The following is a 17,251-nucleotide window of genomic DNA, read 5'->3' on the forward strand; positions in this document are numbered from 1 at the left end:
GCAGTACACCTTTGAATTCATAAATTAAAAATTAAAAGTTTTAGGTTTTAATTAAATTAAATTTAAAAATAAATGCTTCTTTTTTTTGAACGAAGGACCACTCATTAATATCAATTTTATTTAATATAAAGCGCAACACGATTTATTTATCAAAAAAAAAAAAAATCAAAGATACCAGCCAGGCTTCACAGCTACTGCAAACCACGTGCGTGGAGATTAATTTTCCTGGGATGACGTCATCGGCCACCAATTTACGAGGATGCTCGGTCGTGTGTCTAAACGTGGAATGCAGCACGGTCTATGCAGATGGCGGGCCAAAGGAACGATACCGTTTAATAGTTGTTATGCGACGTCGTTAATGATGGATTGTTGAGATTCGGGGCAGGAATGAGTGCCGATTGGTGGATAGACACGGAAACACGTGGAGCTTAAAGTTGGACAAACCGACAAAGCACAAGTTTCAGTGTTTCACGCTACAAACTTGGATTTCATTAATAGACACAAACGACAAAAGGTAAAAGGACTGGCAAAAAGCTACAAGAGGAATACTGCTAACAGGCCCTGTTGTGGTGGGAAATCCTCAGCGGCGATGTAAATTCTGGTTTTATAAGAGCATTCCCACTCATGCTTTTTATTTTGTGGCTAACGTAGCTACGAAAAAACTATTAACAGTTTTTTAAAAAAATATAATTATATTTATACTCTTTAAAATAGAAAATCATGAATATTTTATTATTTTTTATTATTCAAGTTATATATGAGATGAATATTTAACTATATGTTATTTCATGTTCTTTATTACTTTTAGATTTTTCTAATGAATTATTTAACAGCACATTTAAAAATTAATATTTTATTATAGCAGATGTCACAACCCGAATCTCATATTTATGATTGATAATGCGAGAATATGTCGAAGTACATTATACCTACACTAAGCCTCACAGTATATCTATTGTAGAGCAAATTATATAAAATTACTTAGCAATTTATAAACTTTCAAAATACCACCTTATGATAAAAACAAAATGAGGGTTCATTATATTATATAAAATTCAAACTTTAAATAAAATAATATAATAGTAAAGCATTTAAGTTATTAAAATAAATTATTTTCCACTTAGTTTTTTTTTTTAGATTTTTTTGTGCATATTGACATGATTATCAAATTTATATGTCTAGAACGCTTGAATGTCTATAATTTTCAACTGTACATACTTTCAGATTTACTGTCTCTTTTATAATAATACGAGTACATTTTTAACGGATTGGAAGATCACACGAAGAAGCACAGCTCGTCCTATTAAGTAGTGATATCATGTAAATGATTTGTCTCTAAAAAACAAAAAGAGAGATGCCGATAATAACTGTTCTCTAATAAAATTGAATGGTTTATTGTGAGAAGAAAAAAACACCAGAAAATCCGAATTAACCAACAACTAATGCTTGTTTGGCTCTGTGATTGAACCTGTATTTGGCCAAATTTCAAATTGTTTTTTTTTATTATTATTAAAATTGAGTGTGGTTTATATTTTTTGAATCGTTTTGATGTACTGATGTCAAAAATAATTTTTAAAAATAAAAAATATTATTAATATGTATTTTGATATAAAAAACTATTTAAAAAACAACCACTACTACATTGTAAAACAAGCCCTGAACCTAGCTGTCAAGAATAAACAAAAACCAGCTACTGCAAGCCACATGCGCAAGAGATACTTTTTTCCTGGGCTAACGTCATAGGCCACCAATGCATGTTGATGCTCGATCGTGTGTCTAGCTAAACGTGGGAAGCGGCGCGGTCTATTTAGACAGCCGGCCGAAGGAACGGTACCGTTTAATGGTTATTATGCAACGTCGTTTATGCTGGACTGGATTGAATAGCATTAGATTTGTCAAGATTCGAAATGAGTGTTGATTGGTGGATAGATACAGAATCACGCGGAACCTTTTGTTTTTTTAGATTTTTTTTATGGTGTTTATTTTTAAATAATACATAAAAAAAATATTTTAAAAAATAATACATTACATTAAATCACAAATAATTTTTGTAATTCACGAGTCCCAATTATTATATGAAATCATTTGAAAGATACAAGATTTAATTAGGAGAGGGGAGAGGGGAGAGGGGAGAGAGTGAAAAAAAAAAATACAAAAACATATCAAAACTCTATAATATATAATTGATATCAATAAAAAAATCTCGATAAAATAATTTTAACAATATCAAAAAAGGTTATAAACGGTGATTCGAGTAGGTTATACGAGCGTTCCAAAAGCAAATGAATCTAACACTTTTATGCCCCATTTTTTTATTATTTATGACATTTTTTTAGTGTTGATAGACTCATATTCTCTAAATTTTTCTAACGTTGCTAATGATGTCGTTATCAGAATTTCAGTGTGCTTTCAAGATTATTTTTTTTCTAAATCTCCTATATTTCCTTTTTAAAGCTTTTGTCTTCTAAATTTTATAATTTGAAATAGTAGTAAAAGACAATCACGAATTATAAAAATTACATATATAACTCTCCAAACTGTGTAATTTATTAAAATATTTTTTCTAATGTATTATTGTATTAAATTTTTTTAGCATGCTAAACTCCAAAAAAAAAAATTTCTTTAATCGTTTGTCGTTTAAGGGCAGGAAGGTCCCAAGTGGTTTGTTCGATGTGGAGCGAACAAGGTGGCATTGACAATGCTGTTTCCTTGTTTATCTTCACATTTTAATTGCTTATGTGTCACATTGCCGACGCCAAAAGGAGACGCTTGCCAATGAGCATCCTCTATGGAAAATCTTCTTCGTCTATTATTCTTCATCTTCCGTTTGCATTGACCAACAACACCATGATAAGAAAAGCATTCTCTATGGTGTTTTTCGGAAATTCCCTTCTCTTTTCTAAAGAGTTTCCCCTCTTTTTAGACTAGTTTTTATTTCTCTCCCAAAACAATGTATTTACTAAACAATTAATTGGAAAGTCTTGAGCACTAAGCAGAGATCGCTTGAATCATGATTGAGTTTCACAAAGACAAAATAAACAATGATGAAATATTTTATCTAAACAAATATATCGAAGTCGTGTAAGAAAAATCTAATTTAATCTGATTTTTTGTTTTATGATATTTTTTTAAGTATTTTAGATTGATAAATTGATTTATTGGTATTTGTAAAGTGTTATTTAATTAAAATGGGTTACAAAATATATTTCTATGGGAGAAAAGTCTATTCTAATTTTCTATCCACCACTAAGATGATCAAAATTTAGATAGATAGATGACACGTTGCCTGATTATTTTATTTAAGAGAAAATAGAAAGGGATGACTTATTTCCACCATTTAAAAAGACAAAAAAATATATATATGATACTTGGGCGCGCAAGCCTAATGCTTTTTTTATAGGTCTATACACGTTAGTCTCTTTTTTAGAGCTTCTTTTGAAACTTTTTTATGTTTTGTTTCGATGCATAATAAATTCAAGGAAGATAAATTATTGGATCTAGTTTTATCCAAGAAATTTGATTCATTAGGGTCAAGGGTATTAGGATATTTTAACCTTGGTTTTTTTTATTGATTGTTAGTTTGATTAAGAGTAATAACATAATTTAGCATTAAAATAAATTTTTTTATTTGAAAAAGTTGTTAGTGCATTGGAGCTGTTGTGCATTTTGGGTGTGCAAGTGGCAGTTCTCGATGGTAAAAAGTAAGCTCCTACTATATCATTTTATTCATTATCACCTCCTCTTCTATTATGAGTGGCGTGTGTCGTCCAAATATGACTAGATTATCGTTGATGATTCTTTTCTCTCTCCTTCATTTCTCTCTCGTACTTTAATAAATACACTATGGTCCTTATTGTTATTGATATTTTAGATTTAGTCCTTTTAGATTTGATTTATGTTTTTTATTATTTTCTCTTTTGTTAAGGTTTTATCTGTTTTCAATTTAATCATTGGTTTTTATTTTTTTTATATAATATTTTTTTATTTGGTCTTTCAAATTTTAATTTTTATATTTTTTTCTTTGCCCCTTTGTCAAAGTTTTCATGGGTTTCAATTTTATCCTTCAAATCAAGTTTTTTATTTTTGTTTTTTCAATGACGATAATGATTTCAATTCAGTCCCTTTTCTTTTTTATTTCTTATTGTCTTCATTGTCTTTTTTGTCAAAGTTTTTATAATTTTCAATTCTATTATTTAAATCAAGTTCATGATTTTTATTTTTTCAATAATAGTGATGGTGGTTGTAACAAAAATAGTAATATCAACGATGATAATATTAATAGTAACAACAACAACAACAACAAAAATAAAAATAAAAATAATAGTGATGTTTTTTATGAAAATATCAATGATAATAATAATAATAAAAATAGCAATGAAAATAATAATATTAGTGATGATAATATCAATAACGATGATGATGATAATAAAAATAATAATAATATTACCGATGATGATAATAATAATAGTGATAATAGTAACAACAACAACAATAATCAAATTAACATTGTTAACAACAACAACAACAACAACAACAACAACAACAACTAAAATAGTGATGATAATAATAATAGCAGTAATAATAGTAGCAACAATAATAACATCAATACAACCACCACTAATAGGGGTAGCTCAATTGGTCAAGTATTGAGTTTGTTCCCTAATGGTCACAAGTTCGAACCCCCCTAAAGCCACTAGAAGCTTACATGATCGTTAATTTCAGGGCATGTGAGATTAGTCAAGGTGTGCACAAGTTAGCCTAGACATCCATGTTAATAAAAATAAATAAATAACAGTAGCGATGATGGTGGTGATGATAATAGTAATGATAATAATAACATTGATGATGATAATGGTAATTTATTATGATGGTAATGACGATGGTAATGATTTTAATAACAACAACAATGATATTGATAGTTATAATAATAATAATAATAATAGCGACGATAACGATGATGATAATTGTAGTAGTAGTAGTTTGCTAGAATAATAATAATAATGGTGATAATGATAATAATGAAAAATATGGTTATGATATTAGTAATAATGGTATTAGCAATAACAACAAAAATAACAACAACAACAATAATAATAATTTAGAACATCATTATTTGAATTGCTATTTTTTTAAAAAATCCTTTTATATGGTTGAATTTTTTTTTTTAATTTTATCTTTTAATATTTATTTTACTGGAAATTAAACTTCATAGTTTTTCTGGATTGGATGCTTCAAGTCTATTGACTTGGATCACATGTCTAAAAAGTCAATAAATTTTTTTAAAGGATTTATAATTTATTTTTTTTTTTGATTGAAATCCCTAATTAGTGTTATTATATATTAATCATAACTGATTTTTTATATTCTTTTATTACCTTATTTTAATATGTAAATATTAATTTTCTGTATAAAAAAATAATTCAATTCCGCTGCTAAACGAAGGCTAGTTGGTATTTAATCCTCTACACGCTTCTTCTTATATGATAATCAAATCTACCCACTACCCAGCTTCTGTTTAGTTGCTTGGCAAATTCATCAAGCATCAATCTCTATAATCAATCAAATCTCTAACATTTTTGAGCTACAAGCCCAAAGCTTGCCTGAACATAGTTTCGGGATCCAACCCGGTTAGATAGATTCGGACTTAAAACTGGATCCATCAAATAGCTGGTCCATTACCAGCTAAAGCCTTGACTCTTCTTGACTCTGGAGCAGTCAACAAAGGCATCGCATGTGGCCGGTGGCCTGCCCCAGACTGTACTTTAACAACAAAACAAAACAAAAATCTCCATTCAATCCCCTCTGTCATCTCTTCCTTTTCTCTCCTCCCTGTTCTCTGCGTCGCCGGTCCACCTGATACCATGGACAACTCACCAATCAACCGTCTACCACAAGACACACTCCACCAGATTTTCTCATCTCTCCCACTTCGTCAAATCATGATTTGCAGATCCGTCTGTAAGTTCTTCAATCAAATGTTGACCTCACCATCCTTCATGGACCTAATTTCCACCCAGCCCCCGCTGCGCTTCCTCGCTCTCCGCCCTCCACATCACCACCACCACCACCACCTCCACCATCAAAGACAAAACAGTCACGTCTCCTCTGTACCTTACCTCCACGTGTTCGATCCAGACCAGAATCAGTGGCTCAGGTTCAGTCTCAGCTTTTTACCTTTCAGGTCACCTCACCCGGTGGCGTCAGCGAGTGGACTCATTTACCTCTGGGGTGAATCACCAACCTCGATCGAGTCGAACAGGTCACTCGTTGTCTGTAACCCCTTGACCCGCCAATTTCAGGTGCTTCCTCAACTTGGCTCGGCCTGGTCACGACACGGATCTGTCCTGGTTGACTCCGTTAACCACCGAGTCATGGTATTAACTGAACTCGCTGCTTTATATTTCTCTAACACAAACAAGACAAACTCGTGGTTAACTTTCTCTGCGAATTTACCATCAAAACCCAGAAGCCCAATTCTAATATCGGACTCTGTTTTCGCTTTATGCGATGTTGGGTCTCCATGGAGATCTCAATGGAAGCTTTTTACATGTATACTTTCGAAACTTAATAACAATTATAACAACTGGGTTTGTTTAGAAAGGCAAGAATGGGGAGATATTTTTGATATTATAAAACGACCACGTTTGGTTCGAGGAAAGGGGAATAAATTGTTGATGATTGGAGGGTTAAAGTCGAATTTCTCGTTGAATACATCGTGTTCGACGATTTTGATATTGAGGCTGGATTTAGAGAGATTGGAATGGGAGGAGGCAGGGAGAATGCCGGTGGACATGTATAGGAGTTTTCAGGAATCGAGTAAGTTGAAGGTTTTTGGTGGCGGGGATAGGGTTTGTTTCTCGGCCAAGAGAATGAGGAAATTGGCTTTGTGGGATGATTGTGATGGTGTTGTTTGGAGGTGGATTGAAGGAGTGCCTGGAGGTGGAGATGGGCTTTGTAGAGGGTTTGTGTTTGAGGCTGGTCGTACTGCATTGCCTTGAACTGGTATGTTTGGTTATTAAATTAGAGTTGGGTTTTATTGCCACTATTGTATTTGAGAAACTTATTGGCTTATTTATGCTGTACCATGTATTTGGTTTATCAATTAAAATGTTGTTTTTGCTTTATGGTACCAGTTGCATATGAGATATTCTCTGGTTGTCTCGCTTCTACTCTGTTTCATCGGCTGAAATTAGTTTGTGTCCTTAGGTCTGAGGCCTTTAACGAGTTCAGATTTGCTTTTGATACACTTGTGAGCAAGAAATTGCTGTTATGAGCATTATGCTGATGGGAATTTGATATTGCATTTACTGGAAACGTGAATGCGATTCTTGTGATGGGACTTCTCGTCCGGTTTCATTTCTTGTTCTGGCTAGCTTAATGTTTTCCTATGGTTTCCTTTTGGTTGAGTTATGCTCATTTCGGAGCCCTTTTTCTATATTGTTCATTTATTGTGTTTACTTGATTACATATGGTTCGTGTCTTCATGTTGGGTCTTCAGATACAGGGAATGGCTAAATGATCATTGTGTTTGTAAGTGAACTGTGTGTATTACGTTCACTTCATTTTTATTTACGAGAGGACAGCAATGGGCATGTGAATCCCTGACCAGTATTCACTCTTGTTATGAATTAATTGCGGCTGCAAACATACTTCAAGGCAAGAAGATATGTTTCCGGGAGTGAATCTACTGAATTTTAAATTTCAACGAGTGTAAAGAATGGATCCATGGAAGGTTTGTCGGGGAAGATTTCTGCCTGCAAAAAGTTTTCTTCGGTTGATTCACCTGTTTCTCGAGAACTCTATATGTGGTTGAATCATGGGGAGATGAGGTTCCAATTACAGCCACAGCTGTTTTCAACCTAGGATGATCTTAAGGTCCTTGTTTTCCGAAATTTTAACGAATCCTACCTGCTACTACTCATAGTAGTTGAACGACCCATCTCTTGTTTCAGTTCAGTGGCATTCACAATGATTCTCGTTTATTGTCCAGCCAGAAATAAGCCCTTTAAATTTATCCCTTTTCTATTTAGAAAAAAAAAAAGAAAAGATTTCTTATATTGGACAGGTGCAATGCTTCTGGGTGGTCGTGGATTATGATGGTGGCTATAGGGCGGAGTTAGGATTATTTGTTAGGGGGAGCTAAAAAATATAATATATTTTTTTAATTTATTATATATAAAAAGTAAAAATAAAATAAAAACTGCTTGATTTAGTTTTATTTAAAGAACGTATTACAAAATATATAATAATCTTTGTACCTATTAAATACAAATATACAAAGTATATAAGAAGCATTAACTAAAACAAAACATTATTTATGTTTAATAAACTTTGAAATAAAATAATAAATAATAATTCTTACATATTTATTTTAATTGTGTTCGTCGTTCTTTCATCGAATAGAAATCATCGATTATCATATCAATTGGGAATCTTTTAGCAATTTTTTTTTTTCTATATAGACAATCAAATAATTTGCAAGAAAATCATCCTCCATCCGATTGCGAAGTCTTGTTTTAACAATCTTCATCGCTGAGAAAGCTCATTCAGTAGTTGCTCTCGAAACAGGAAGAGTCAAGATAAGCCGAATCAACCTGTCAATGAGTGAATAAATTGTTGATTTTTTTGTTTCAACCAATCCTTGACATAAATCTGCAATCGATGACATATTCTTTAACTTTGAATGATTGGGTACATCAAGCTCATAATGTTGTAACTGAAATCTCAAATGAATTTTTTCTTGGTCAGAAAAATCTTCAGGATAGAACTTGTCAACAAGTAAGCATATATTCTCAACATTGAATAATTTATAGCTATTTCTAGGATCTAAAGCTGTGCTCAATTTAAGAAGCTCGATCGCCTGCTCATTGAATTTGTTATTTAGCTCTTGTAATTGCTGATCAATGATAGCTGTAAATATATCAACTCGGTAGTGATGTTCAACTGTTACTGATTTTGTTTTACGACGAGATCGTCCCACATTAGAAAAACAAGTATCCATATCAGGCACTTCAATGTCTTGATGCTTACAAAATGATGTCACTTCTTCTAAAAGAGTTTCCCAACCATCATCTCTTAACTTCTGAATTAAAGTCTTTGTGCTAGTCACCAAATGCATAACATTTAAAATGTCTTGAGATTTTTGTTGCAATGCTTGACAAAGCACATCAGTAATTCCCATAACATTCTTCATTATATGTAAGAAGAATGCAAAATCAAATAACATTAGCAACTTCAATGAAAAGGCCGCATCACCACGTTGAGAATAAGTAGATCCATCTAAAGCAATGTTTTCAAGAACCAAGCAAGTTGCCCCATATATTTTTATCAAACTGCAAATTGATTTGAAATGTGAACTCCATCTGCTATCTCCAGGTCGTTGCAAACCACCTACTTGATTAACTCCTTTACCCGTTTCAATCTCACCAACATCAACTAGATGCTTAATTGTAGCTTCTTGAAAAGCCCGTAACTCATCATTACGCTTGCAAGAAGCACTAACAATGTTAATAATAAAGATCAAATTCTAAAAAAAAGTGTGAACATCATATATTTCTTTAGTTGCAGCAATAAGAACCAATTGTAACTGATGAGCTAAGCAATGTACATAATATGCATAAGGGCAATCATTAATGAATAAAGCTTGCAAACCATTCCACTCTCCAAGCATATTACTAGCGTCATCATACCCTTGACCCCTAATATTTTGAACATCAAGATTGTGATGAGATAAAACAAAGGAAATCTCTTCTTTAAGAGTTGAAGCAGTTGTATCTTTGATATGAACTATATCCAAAAATCATTCTCGTATAAATCCACTTCTATCAACAAACCTAATAACAAGGGCCATTTGCTCTCTTCTAGATTCATCTCGAGCTTCATCAACAATTAAACAAAATCTTACATAACCAATCTTATGACGAATTGAAGACTGAACATTTTTAGCAAAGACATGCAAAATTTCTTTTTGAATTTGATGTGAGGTGTATTTAGCATTTTGTGGAGCATTACCCAAAACAAAAGCTCCTACTTGCTCATTGTAAGATGCTAAAAGTTCCATCATTTCAAGAAAATTACCTCGGTTTTTTTATTCTGGACGTTCATCATGCCCTCTAAAAGCACATGCTTGAAATGTGAGCCAGCAAACAATATCTATTGAAGCTTTAATACGCAATCGATTATTTAGAATTTCTTGAGTAGTTTGTCTCTTAACTATCTTCTCAATATGACATGACTGATTTTTCAAATTCTCCAAGCACTTAGTAGCAAACCTATGAGCTGAATTTGGACCTTTTCCCATATGAGTAAAAAAAACACACCGCTCTCCATCATTAACTTTCTTCCAACAATTAAATCCTTTAACAGTAAATGTGTCTGATCCTGGCTTCCCAGATGGCTTACTTGAAAATAGATAGCAAGAAAAATAAAATGCAGTATTTTTCTTTGAATATTCAAGCCATGGATAACTTTTGAACCAATGAGATTGAAAGCGAAGAGGATGTTTTTCACCAGTCAGCGGATATTCATACATCAAAGGTTGATATGACCCCAAATTAATGTATGCCCTTCGAATTTCATCCTGTTGATTAACCGGGTATTCCCAAATTTGAGGACAATTGCTTGGATCTCTAATTAAATGAGCAATGTCGATTCTAGTAGGAGGTGGTTCACTAGTCAATGCAGGTTCTTCGTAAACTGAAGCACATTGGGGCTGCTCAACCATAACTTCAACATTACACATTGGAGTTGATTTACTAGGCTGTGAATTATCAATATTTTTTCTCTTTTTTCTCAAAAAAGAATCAATTCTTCTTATTTTGTTCATGGTTCAACCTAAAATCAAAACATATATTGTGAGAAAAAATTGATAATTTTGGTGGCTCTACTAAAAACAAAACATAAAAAGAAAATTTAAGTATAATCAAAACAAACCATAAAATATATCAAATTAATTAGAAAAAAAAAACATCACTATAACAAGAATTAAAATTTTTTTTTGGTAAAACTAGCAGATATATAAAAAAAAAAAAGAAGCAAAAATAACATAATTATATAAAAGAAAACATCATCAAATTCTTAACAAACATCCTAAAATAAAATAAAATAAAATTTAAATTTAAGTTATTAGTAATTAATTACCTTGTTTTATTTGATGAAAGATGTAAATTTACTGTCTACTTTAGCTTTTCCACCAACAGCCTACCGTTTATATTCTTATAACTATCTTTTATATTATATTAGGGTTTTAAAAAGTAACGGCAATTTATATTCTTTTGTGTAGGGTTAAAACAAATTCATAACTACACTTGCTAATATATTTACTACGAGGAGGGCCCACTTATTTAAAACAAAACTCATCCATTCTTCTCATGTTTAGTATAGTATCCAGGAAATGAAACAAAATAAATGTTTTGCAGGGGTCCACTTATTTAAAACAAAAATCATCCATTCTTTTCATGTTTAGTGTAGCATCCAGGAAAATAAAACAAAATAAATGTTTTGCAGGGGCCACGCCCCTGCTTGCCCCCTCTAATTCCGCCACTGGCCTGCCTATACAGCTTGCATTTGTCTTTACTTCGATTATTTATGAACTCAAAGCCTGTACCTAATGCCTAATTAGTGACCTTTAGTTTAATTGTTTCCAGTTACCCTTTTGGCCTTTGCTTGATACAAGGGATGCATCGATGGTTTGAATTGATAAATATTGTTTTTATGTATTTGTTTATTCGTACCTTGGTTTGTTCCTTTCCGATACACATGTTAGATAACTATTTATTGAGCATTGAAGCCATCAGATGGTGGCTGCTAATATTCCCGTTTGATCGTTTATACAAACTATTGTGTTGAACGATTGATCACTGTGATGGAAACAAAGTTTGCTACAATGGTCAAAGAAATTAAGCTCCGGATTCTAAGATGCTTTATACACTTGAGAACTGGTAACTTTCTGAAAGCTTGTCCAAGATCATCGAATGGATATTAGAAAAGAAAATAAATCCCTCTTCACTCTCCTCAGATACAGAGTAATATAGAGGAAGAGCTCTTTTTTATTTATTTATTTATTTATTTTATTCCACGTTCCAGTTGGAAGAGCTCGTTTTTGTTTTATATGTATGTTGAAATATTATTTTTGATATATTTTAAAAAATAATTACTATAATAATATCAAACATGCTATGATAATAAACTCTATAGGGGGGATCAAGTATCCCTAAGTCTCACTACTGCATGATGAGCTCAGACACCTTAAGTAAATTTAGTCTCTTTTCCAACTGGAACGTGGAATCGATTACAGAGAGAAGATTACCTGTCATTGGATTTTATTATATTGCAAATCCAGAAGCTCCCTTGAATTTTCATTAGGAAGCAGTTGTTAAAGGCCTTGATTTCCAACACAGACAAACCCTTGAATTTTCATTCTGCACCCAACACCCTCTGCCAAGGAAACCTGCCAATAACTGGGCTTGATTAACATCTGTGGCACTCAAGGGAGTTGGTTTGAAACCCTTTAGCATCGGAAACTTGTCCCTCCCACGACGATCACTTCTCTCTCCCAATCGGAAGAGTCCAAACACCATCCATCCATAATCGGAATCCCCATGTTCTCCTTTTGAAAGAGTGCAAATCCCACACTTCCATGGCTACGTGCAAGTGAATATCAGAAAATGCAGTTTATGATTGTCGATAGTGGAACATATAAGCGAATGACACTAAACATATTCGAGCCCTGTAGTTGCTTATATGATAGTCACTTAAGGCTTATATGGTTGTTAATTTTAGAGTCCATGAAATTAGTCGAGGTGCGTGCGAGCTAGTCTGGATATCCATATTAATAATAATAATAAAAAAACTTTTTTTCTTCTAATATATGATTAAAAAGAACAGATCGTGGTCGCTTGGTCTGGATTATTGTTCGACACCCAACAAATGCTAATGCCAGTATCTCTGTATTTGAAGGAGAGCTCTTGAGTATCACTGAACAGATTCTCGTCAGCTTTACCTAGAAGTACTTCGCTCCTAATGATCTAAGATTCTCGTCAGATTATCATCTATGTAAATACTTTTGTTCCTAGATCATTAGTTGGAGACAAAGGAAGCTTCGTACCACAGCACTCTTCAAAGATCATGTTCTAAAGATAACGTGCATATATCTAAACAAAGTGATTGTTTTGTGATCTTAATTCGTCTAGAAAAGGTGGCCCCATCTTAGTCAAGCTTTGATTTGAAGCTCGTCAGAGCAGAGAGCTTGAATTTCCAGTTCATTCACTTTGGATCAATCTTATGTGTTTGTATATTGTAGCGTGCCAACAAGAGATCCCCCACTTGGAGGAAACTCTCTTGCGCAAGGACAAAAGAGAATGAAAGAATAGAATTAGTTTTACATGATTTATAAACAATTTATGACAAAAAAAAAGTTAAAAGCGACTTTTAAGTTGAGTGTATTTGATAAAAATCATTTAAAGCAACTTTCTTGAAGAATGCTTGTTAGAATAAAATAAAACGACTTAAATGAACTTGAAAAAGTCATGTCAAATAAAATTAATGTGTTTGCAACTGTAATCATCGTAACATGGATTTTTGAATTTTATTTTAAAAATATGTATTTATTATTTTGATGTTAAAAATAATTTTTTTTTAAAAAAAAATATTCTAATACATTTCAAAATAAAAAATATTTTAAAAAATAATATCTTCTATTATTCCAAACACTTAAAATAAATTAATTAGTTAAAAACTATCCTAAGCTAAGCAGGTTGTTAGTGATTTAACTTGTTATATTATGATGTAAGCCGTAATTTTTTTTTAATTTCAACAATGCACTCTCTTGTTTATTTTTTTTAGAGTGTTTGATAGTGTATTAGCAATAATTTTTTTAAATATATTTTTGCTCGAAAATATATTAAAATAATATATTTTTATTTTTAAAAATTATTTTTGACATCAGCAATTCAAAATAATTTAAAAATTAAAGTACAAAAATAAAAACAAATGGTTGAAGACAACATGAACATGTACGGTCGCATGGCTATGTAAAAGGATGTGACGTTGCAATACAACTAGAGCGAAGGACAATATTGCTGGCCAAAAAATAAGGTCACCATTGCTCGCATGTTCATTGGGATGGATCCCTTGAAAGATTCTCGAACCCCTTTTTTTTCTTAGATGTCGTTTTGCAGAATATTGATGCAAATTGATTGAGACCATCTTATCTTGTGAGCGAATGTTTCAACTCTCGCGAAGTTGACCTCTGCTGGGTTGGGAGCATGTACGGAGCTTGTATCAGCGATCGAATCACATGCTTCTCTATAAAGGACAGTCTGCATGGTTGGCATTGATTTTGAACAGACTTCGACCATTTTTTCTGGTGGTGTTATCTGCAAAGACAGCACAACTAGAAACAATATAATATTTTTTATTTTTTTTACTTTTTTTTTTGTTTTGTTATTAGCATATTAAAACGATTTAATAAAAATTAATTTAAAGCTAAAATATTTCAAAAACATAATAGTTAAACGGCGCGCAATAGAAAACGGTAGGTAAAGGCATTCGGCTTTCTCTCTCTGGTGCATCAGAATTTCCCAACTTTAATTTGTTTCGCTGCTTGGGCAAGCTAAGAATAAGGAATCTTGCATTTTAATTTTTTAATCTTAAGCTAGACAGTGTACACGTATATAGTATACTTTCCCATGGAGATCTGAACTGTTGAAGATGGTTAAGGTTAGCCTTTGTTGCTACCATTAAAATTATGTTCTAACCACCACATGCGTTGAATAAGTTATCAGAGATCATGAACTGGACCTTGAAATCCATGCAGTTTTTATTCAGTGCTGTTTAATAATCTAACATTCAGGTAAACTGTGCACATTTCTGTGTAGTGATTACGAGGTGCAAAAATAATTTAAGAACATTAGAAAACTAAGCACGTTTATCACAATAAACAAGCAACTTATTAATCATGTAATTTTACACCACTGCTCTTGATTACGCTCTGATTCTTTGTTGTTGCTTTTGAATCTGTTCTTGAGTTGTGTTAGTTCCCTCTTGAGACATCACTACCGCGACTACAAGGAATTAAAAGAATACAAAAATCTAGCCTTCTTGAAAAGACAACAACGAAAAAAGTCTCAGGCTTGGCTCCCGCAAGCTGCACGACTGCGAATTGAAAAGGAAAGGCGCCTGGCTACTCACAAAGGAAAGAAGGCTATGCATGCCTGTGAATGTTATGACAGCAGTTCTGTTAAGGGTTGCTTTAGTGTCTGTGTTTTGCGCATGGGGACGATGCCATGCTCTAGATCTAGCTAGACCCCCGATCGTCAATGCACCTCTACCTCTGTTAAGGAGCCTAAACCTGCTGGGACTCGAGCTTCTAATTAACCCCAGCAAAACTTCAACTAGGTCAACACAAAAAGAAGCCGTCAACGTTGTCAACAGTTAAGAGGTCTACGTGTTTGGAAGTGTGGTTGATATTGCTTTTCATTCAGAAAAGTATATCAATAATTTTTTTTTTATTTTTAAAAAATTATTTTTGAGATCAGCACATCAAAATAATGTGAAAACATCAAAAACATACTAATTCAAAGTAAAAAAAAAAAAAAAAAAATTTAAATTTTTTTTAAAATATTTTTAAAAAGTACGTCCAAACACCTTCTGAATTATCGGCTACATAGTTATAGTGTATCTGGCTGATATCATAAACAGTAATGAAAACCGAACCAGGATTGTGATTGAAAAACACAGCTAGGCTTCCTTCTAAACTCTTATGATATTTAAGTAGTATAAAGTTGGTTTTAAAACATTTTTTAATAGATATATTTGAAGTCAATTTAAATACAGATTCACTTGTAATTTGGTTTAAAATATTATTGGAAATTGTTTTTCAACACAAATACTTTAACATACATGTTTAAAATTAACTATGAATAAAAAAAATTGATTTCAAATAATCCTTGTTTAACAAACTTTTGCAAACCCCAATTACTTTAATCAAACATTGAAAGACTATAATGGTTTCTTATATGCTGTAAAGTAGGAAGTTGAAAAGTTAAAGATTGAGCTACTAGAATACCGAAACTTTTAGAGAATAGAAGTTATGAGCCATTTAGTTTTTGAACTTAAATCATGCACGAATTCTCTACTCGAGTTTGGATTAAAATAATTATTTAATCCAGATAATTATAAGTTTAGACATATTATTTGACATGAATAAATCTTTTTTAGAATCTAATCTAAATAGACACTTGTTAAGTTGATCACATGATTTTAATTTATCTTAATATAATAAATTCATATGCAATAGATTAAGAACATCATAGCTTTTGTGCAAAACACTCCTCTTATATGCTTTTAGCTCCAATTATATATACTTTCCATCTCATCTTGCATTTTGACTCTGGTGATTATCTATAACAAACCACCTTGAAGAATTGTTGCCTTTTGAAATGTGTGTAAATCGTGATTGGTAGATGCGAACTCTAAGAAAGACAAATTATTATACAAATGATTATTTTAGGAATAAAATTTTCATTTATCAAATTAAAAAGAACTAATTGTTTTTGGGAAAACAAGGTAAACACACAAACTCATGGATATTCGCTATAACAATAAAAATGATGATTTTACTTTTTTTACTAAAATTTCTTGCAATAATTATAGAGGGTATTTAGATATCTTTATAAAATTTATTAGTTTTTATTCAATTAATTAGGATTAATAAGTCTTTTCTAATTTGATAAGTTGTTCAAAGATGATAGGGTTTATTTATCTTTGAGATGTTTTTATGGTTTACTATGATTATTTTTTATGGTTTTATTTAATGTTATTGGATTCGTCTTGTTAATATATTTTTTAATAATACTAGTATTATTATTATTAGAGTTTTGAGGTGTTTTAAAAAAAAAAATTCTTTTATTTTTTCTCCCATTCTTCCCTCTTCTCATTTTATCTACAATTTACTACCCATTTTATTATTTACAATTATCATTGGAATTATCTACAATTTACTTGAAACTAGCGTATCACTGATATTATCTACAATTTACTAACCATTTTATTTTCGTATATATTTTTTGCACGTGTTACTCTATCACCGAATTTTTTATACCATACTCCAGAAATATGCCGCATTTTAGGGTGTAAAGGCGGTCCGGACCACTCTAACCGGCGTTTGGACTCGGGCGGTAAAAGTTCTTTCTGATTGACGTATTCTATTTTTGTCGTCTGGCAGCAGACATGCTAAATAAATTAAAATAAA

General features: G+C 31.9%; 1 protein-coding gene across 1 annotated transcript; it reads left to right on the forward strand.

Moving 5' to 3' along the window:
• The first annotated feature begins 5,699 nt into the window (after positions 1–5,699).
• On the forward strand, positions 5,700–7,124 carry LOC118031805 (SKP1-interacting partner 15). The gene has a single exon (XM_035036328.2). The coding sequence runs from the start codon at positions 5,862–5,864 to the stop codon at positions 6,996–6,998; it is 1,137 nt and encodes a 378-aa protein (XP_034892219.1). The 5' UTR covers positions 5,700–5,861; the 3' UTR covers positions 6,999–7,124.
• The last annotated feature ends 10,127 nt before the right edge of the window (positions 7,125–17,251 follow it).

Source organism: Populus alba, chromosome 14 (assembly GCF_005239225.2).
Source record: "Populus alba chromosome 14, ASM523922v2, whole genome shotgun sequence".
NCBI classification, from domain to species: Eukaryota; Viridiplantae; Streptophyta; class Magnoliopsida; order Malpighiales; family Salicaceae; genus Populus; species Populus alba.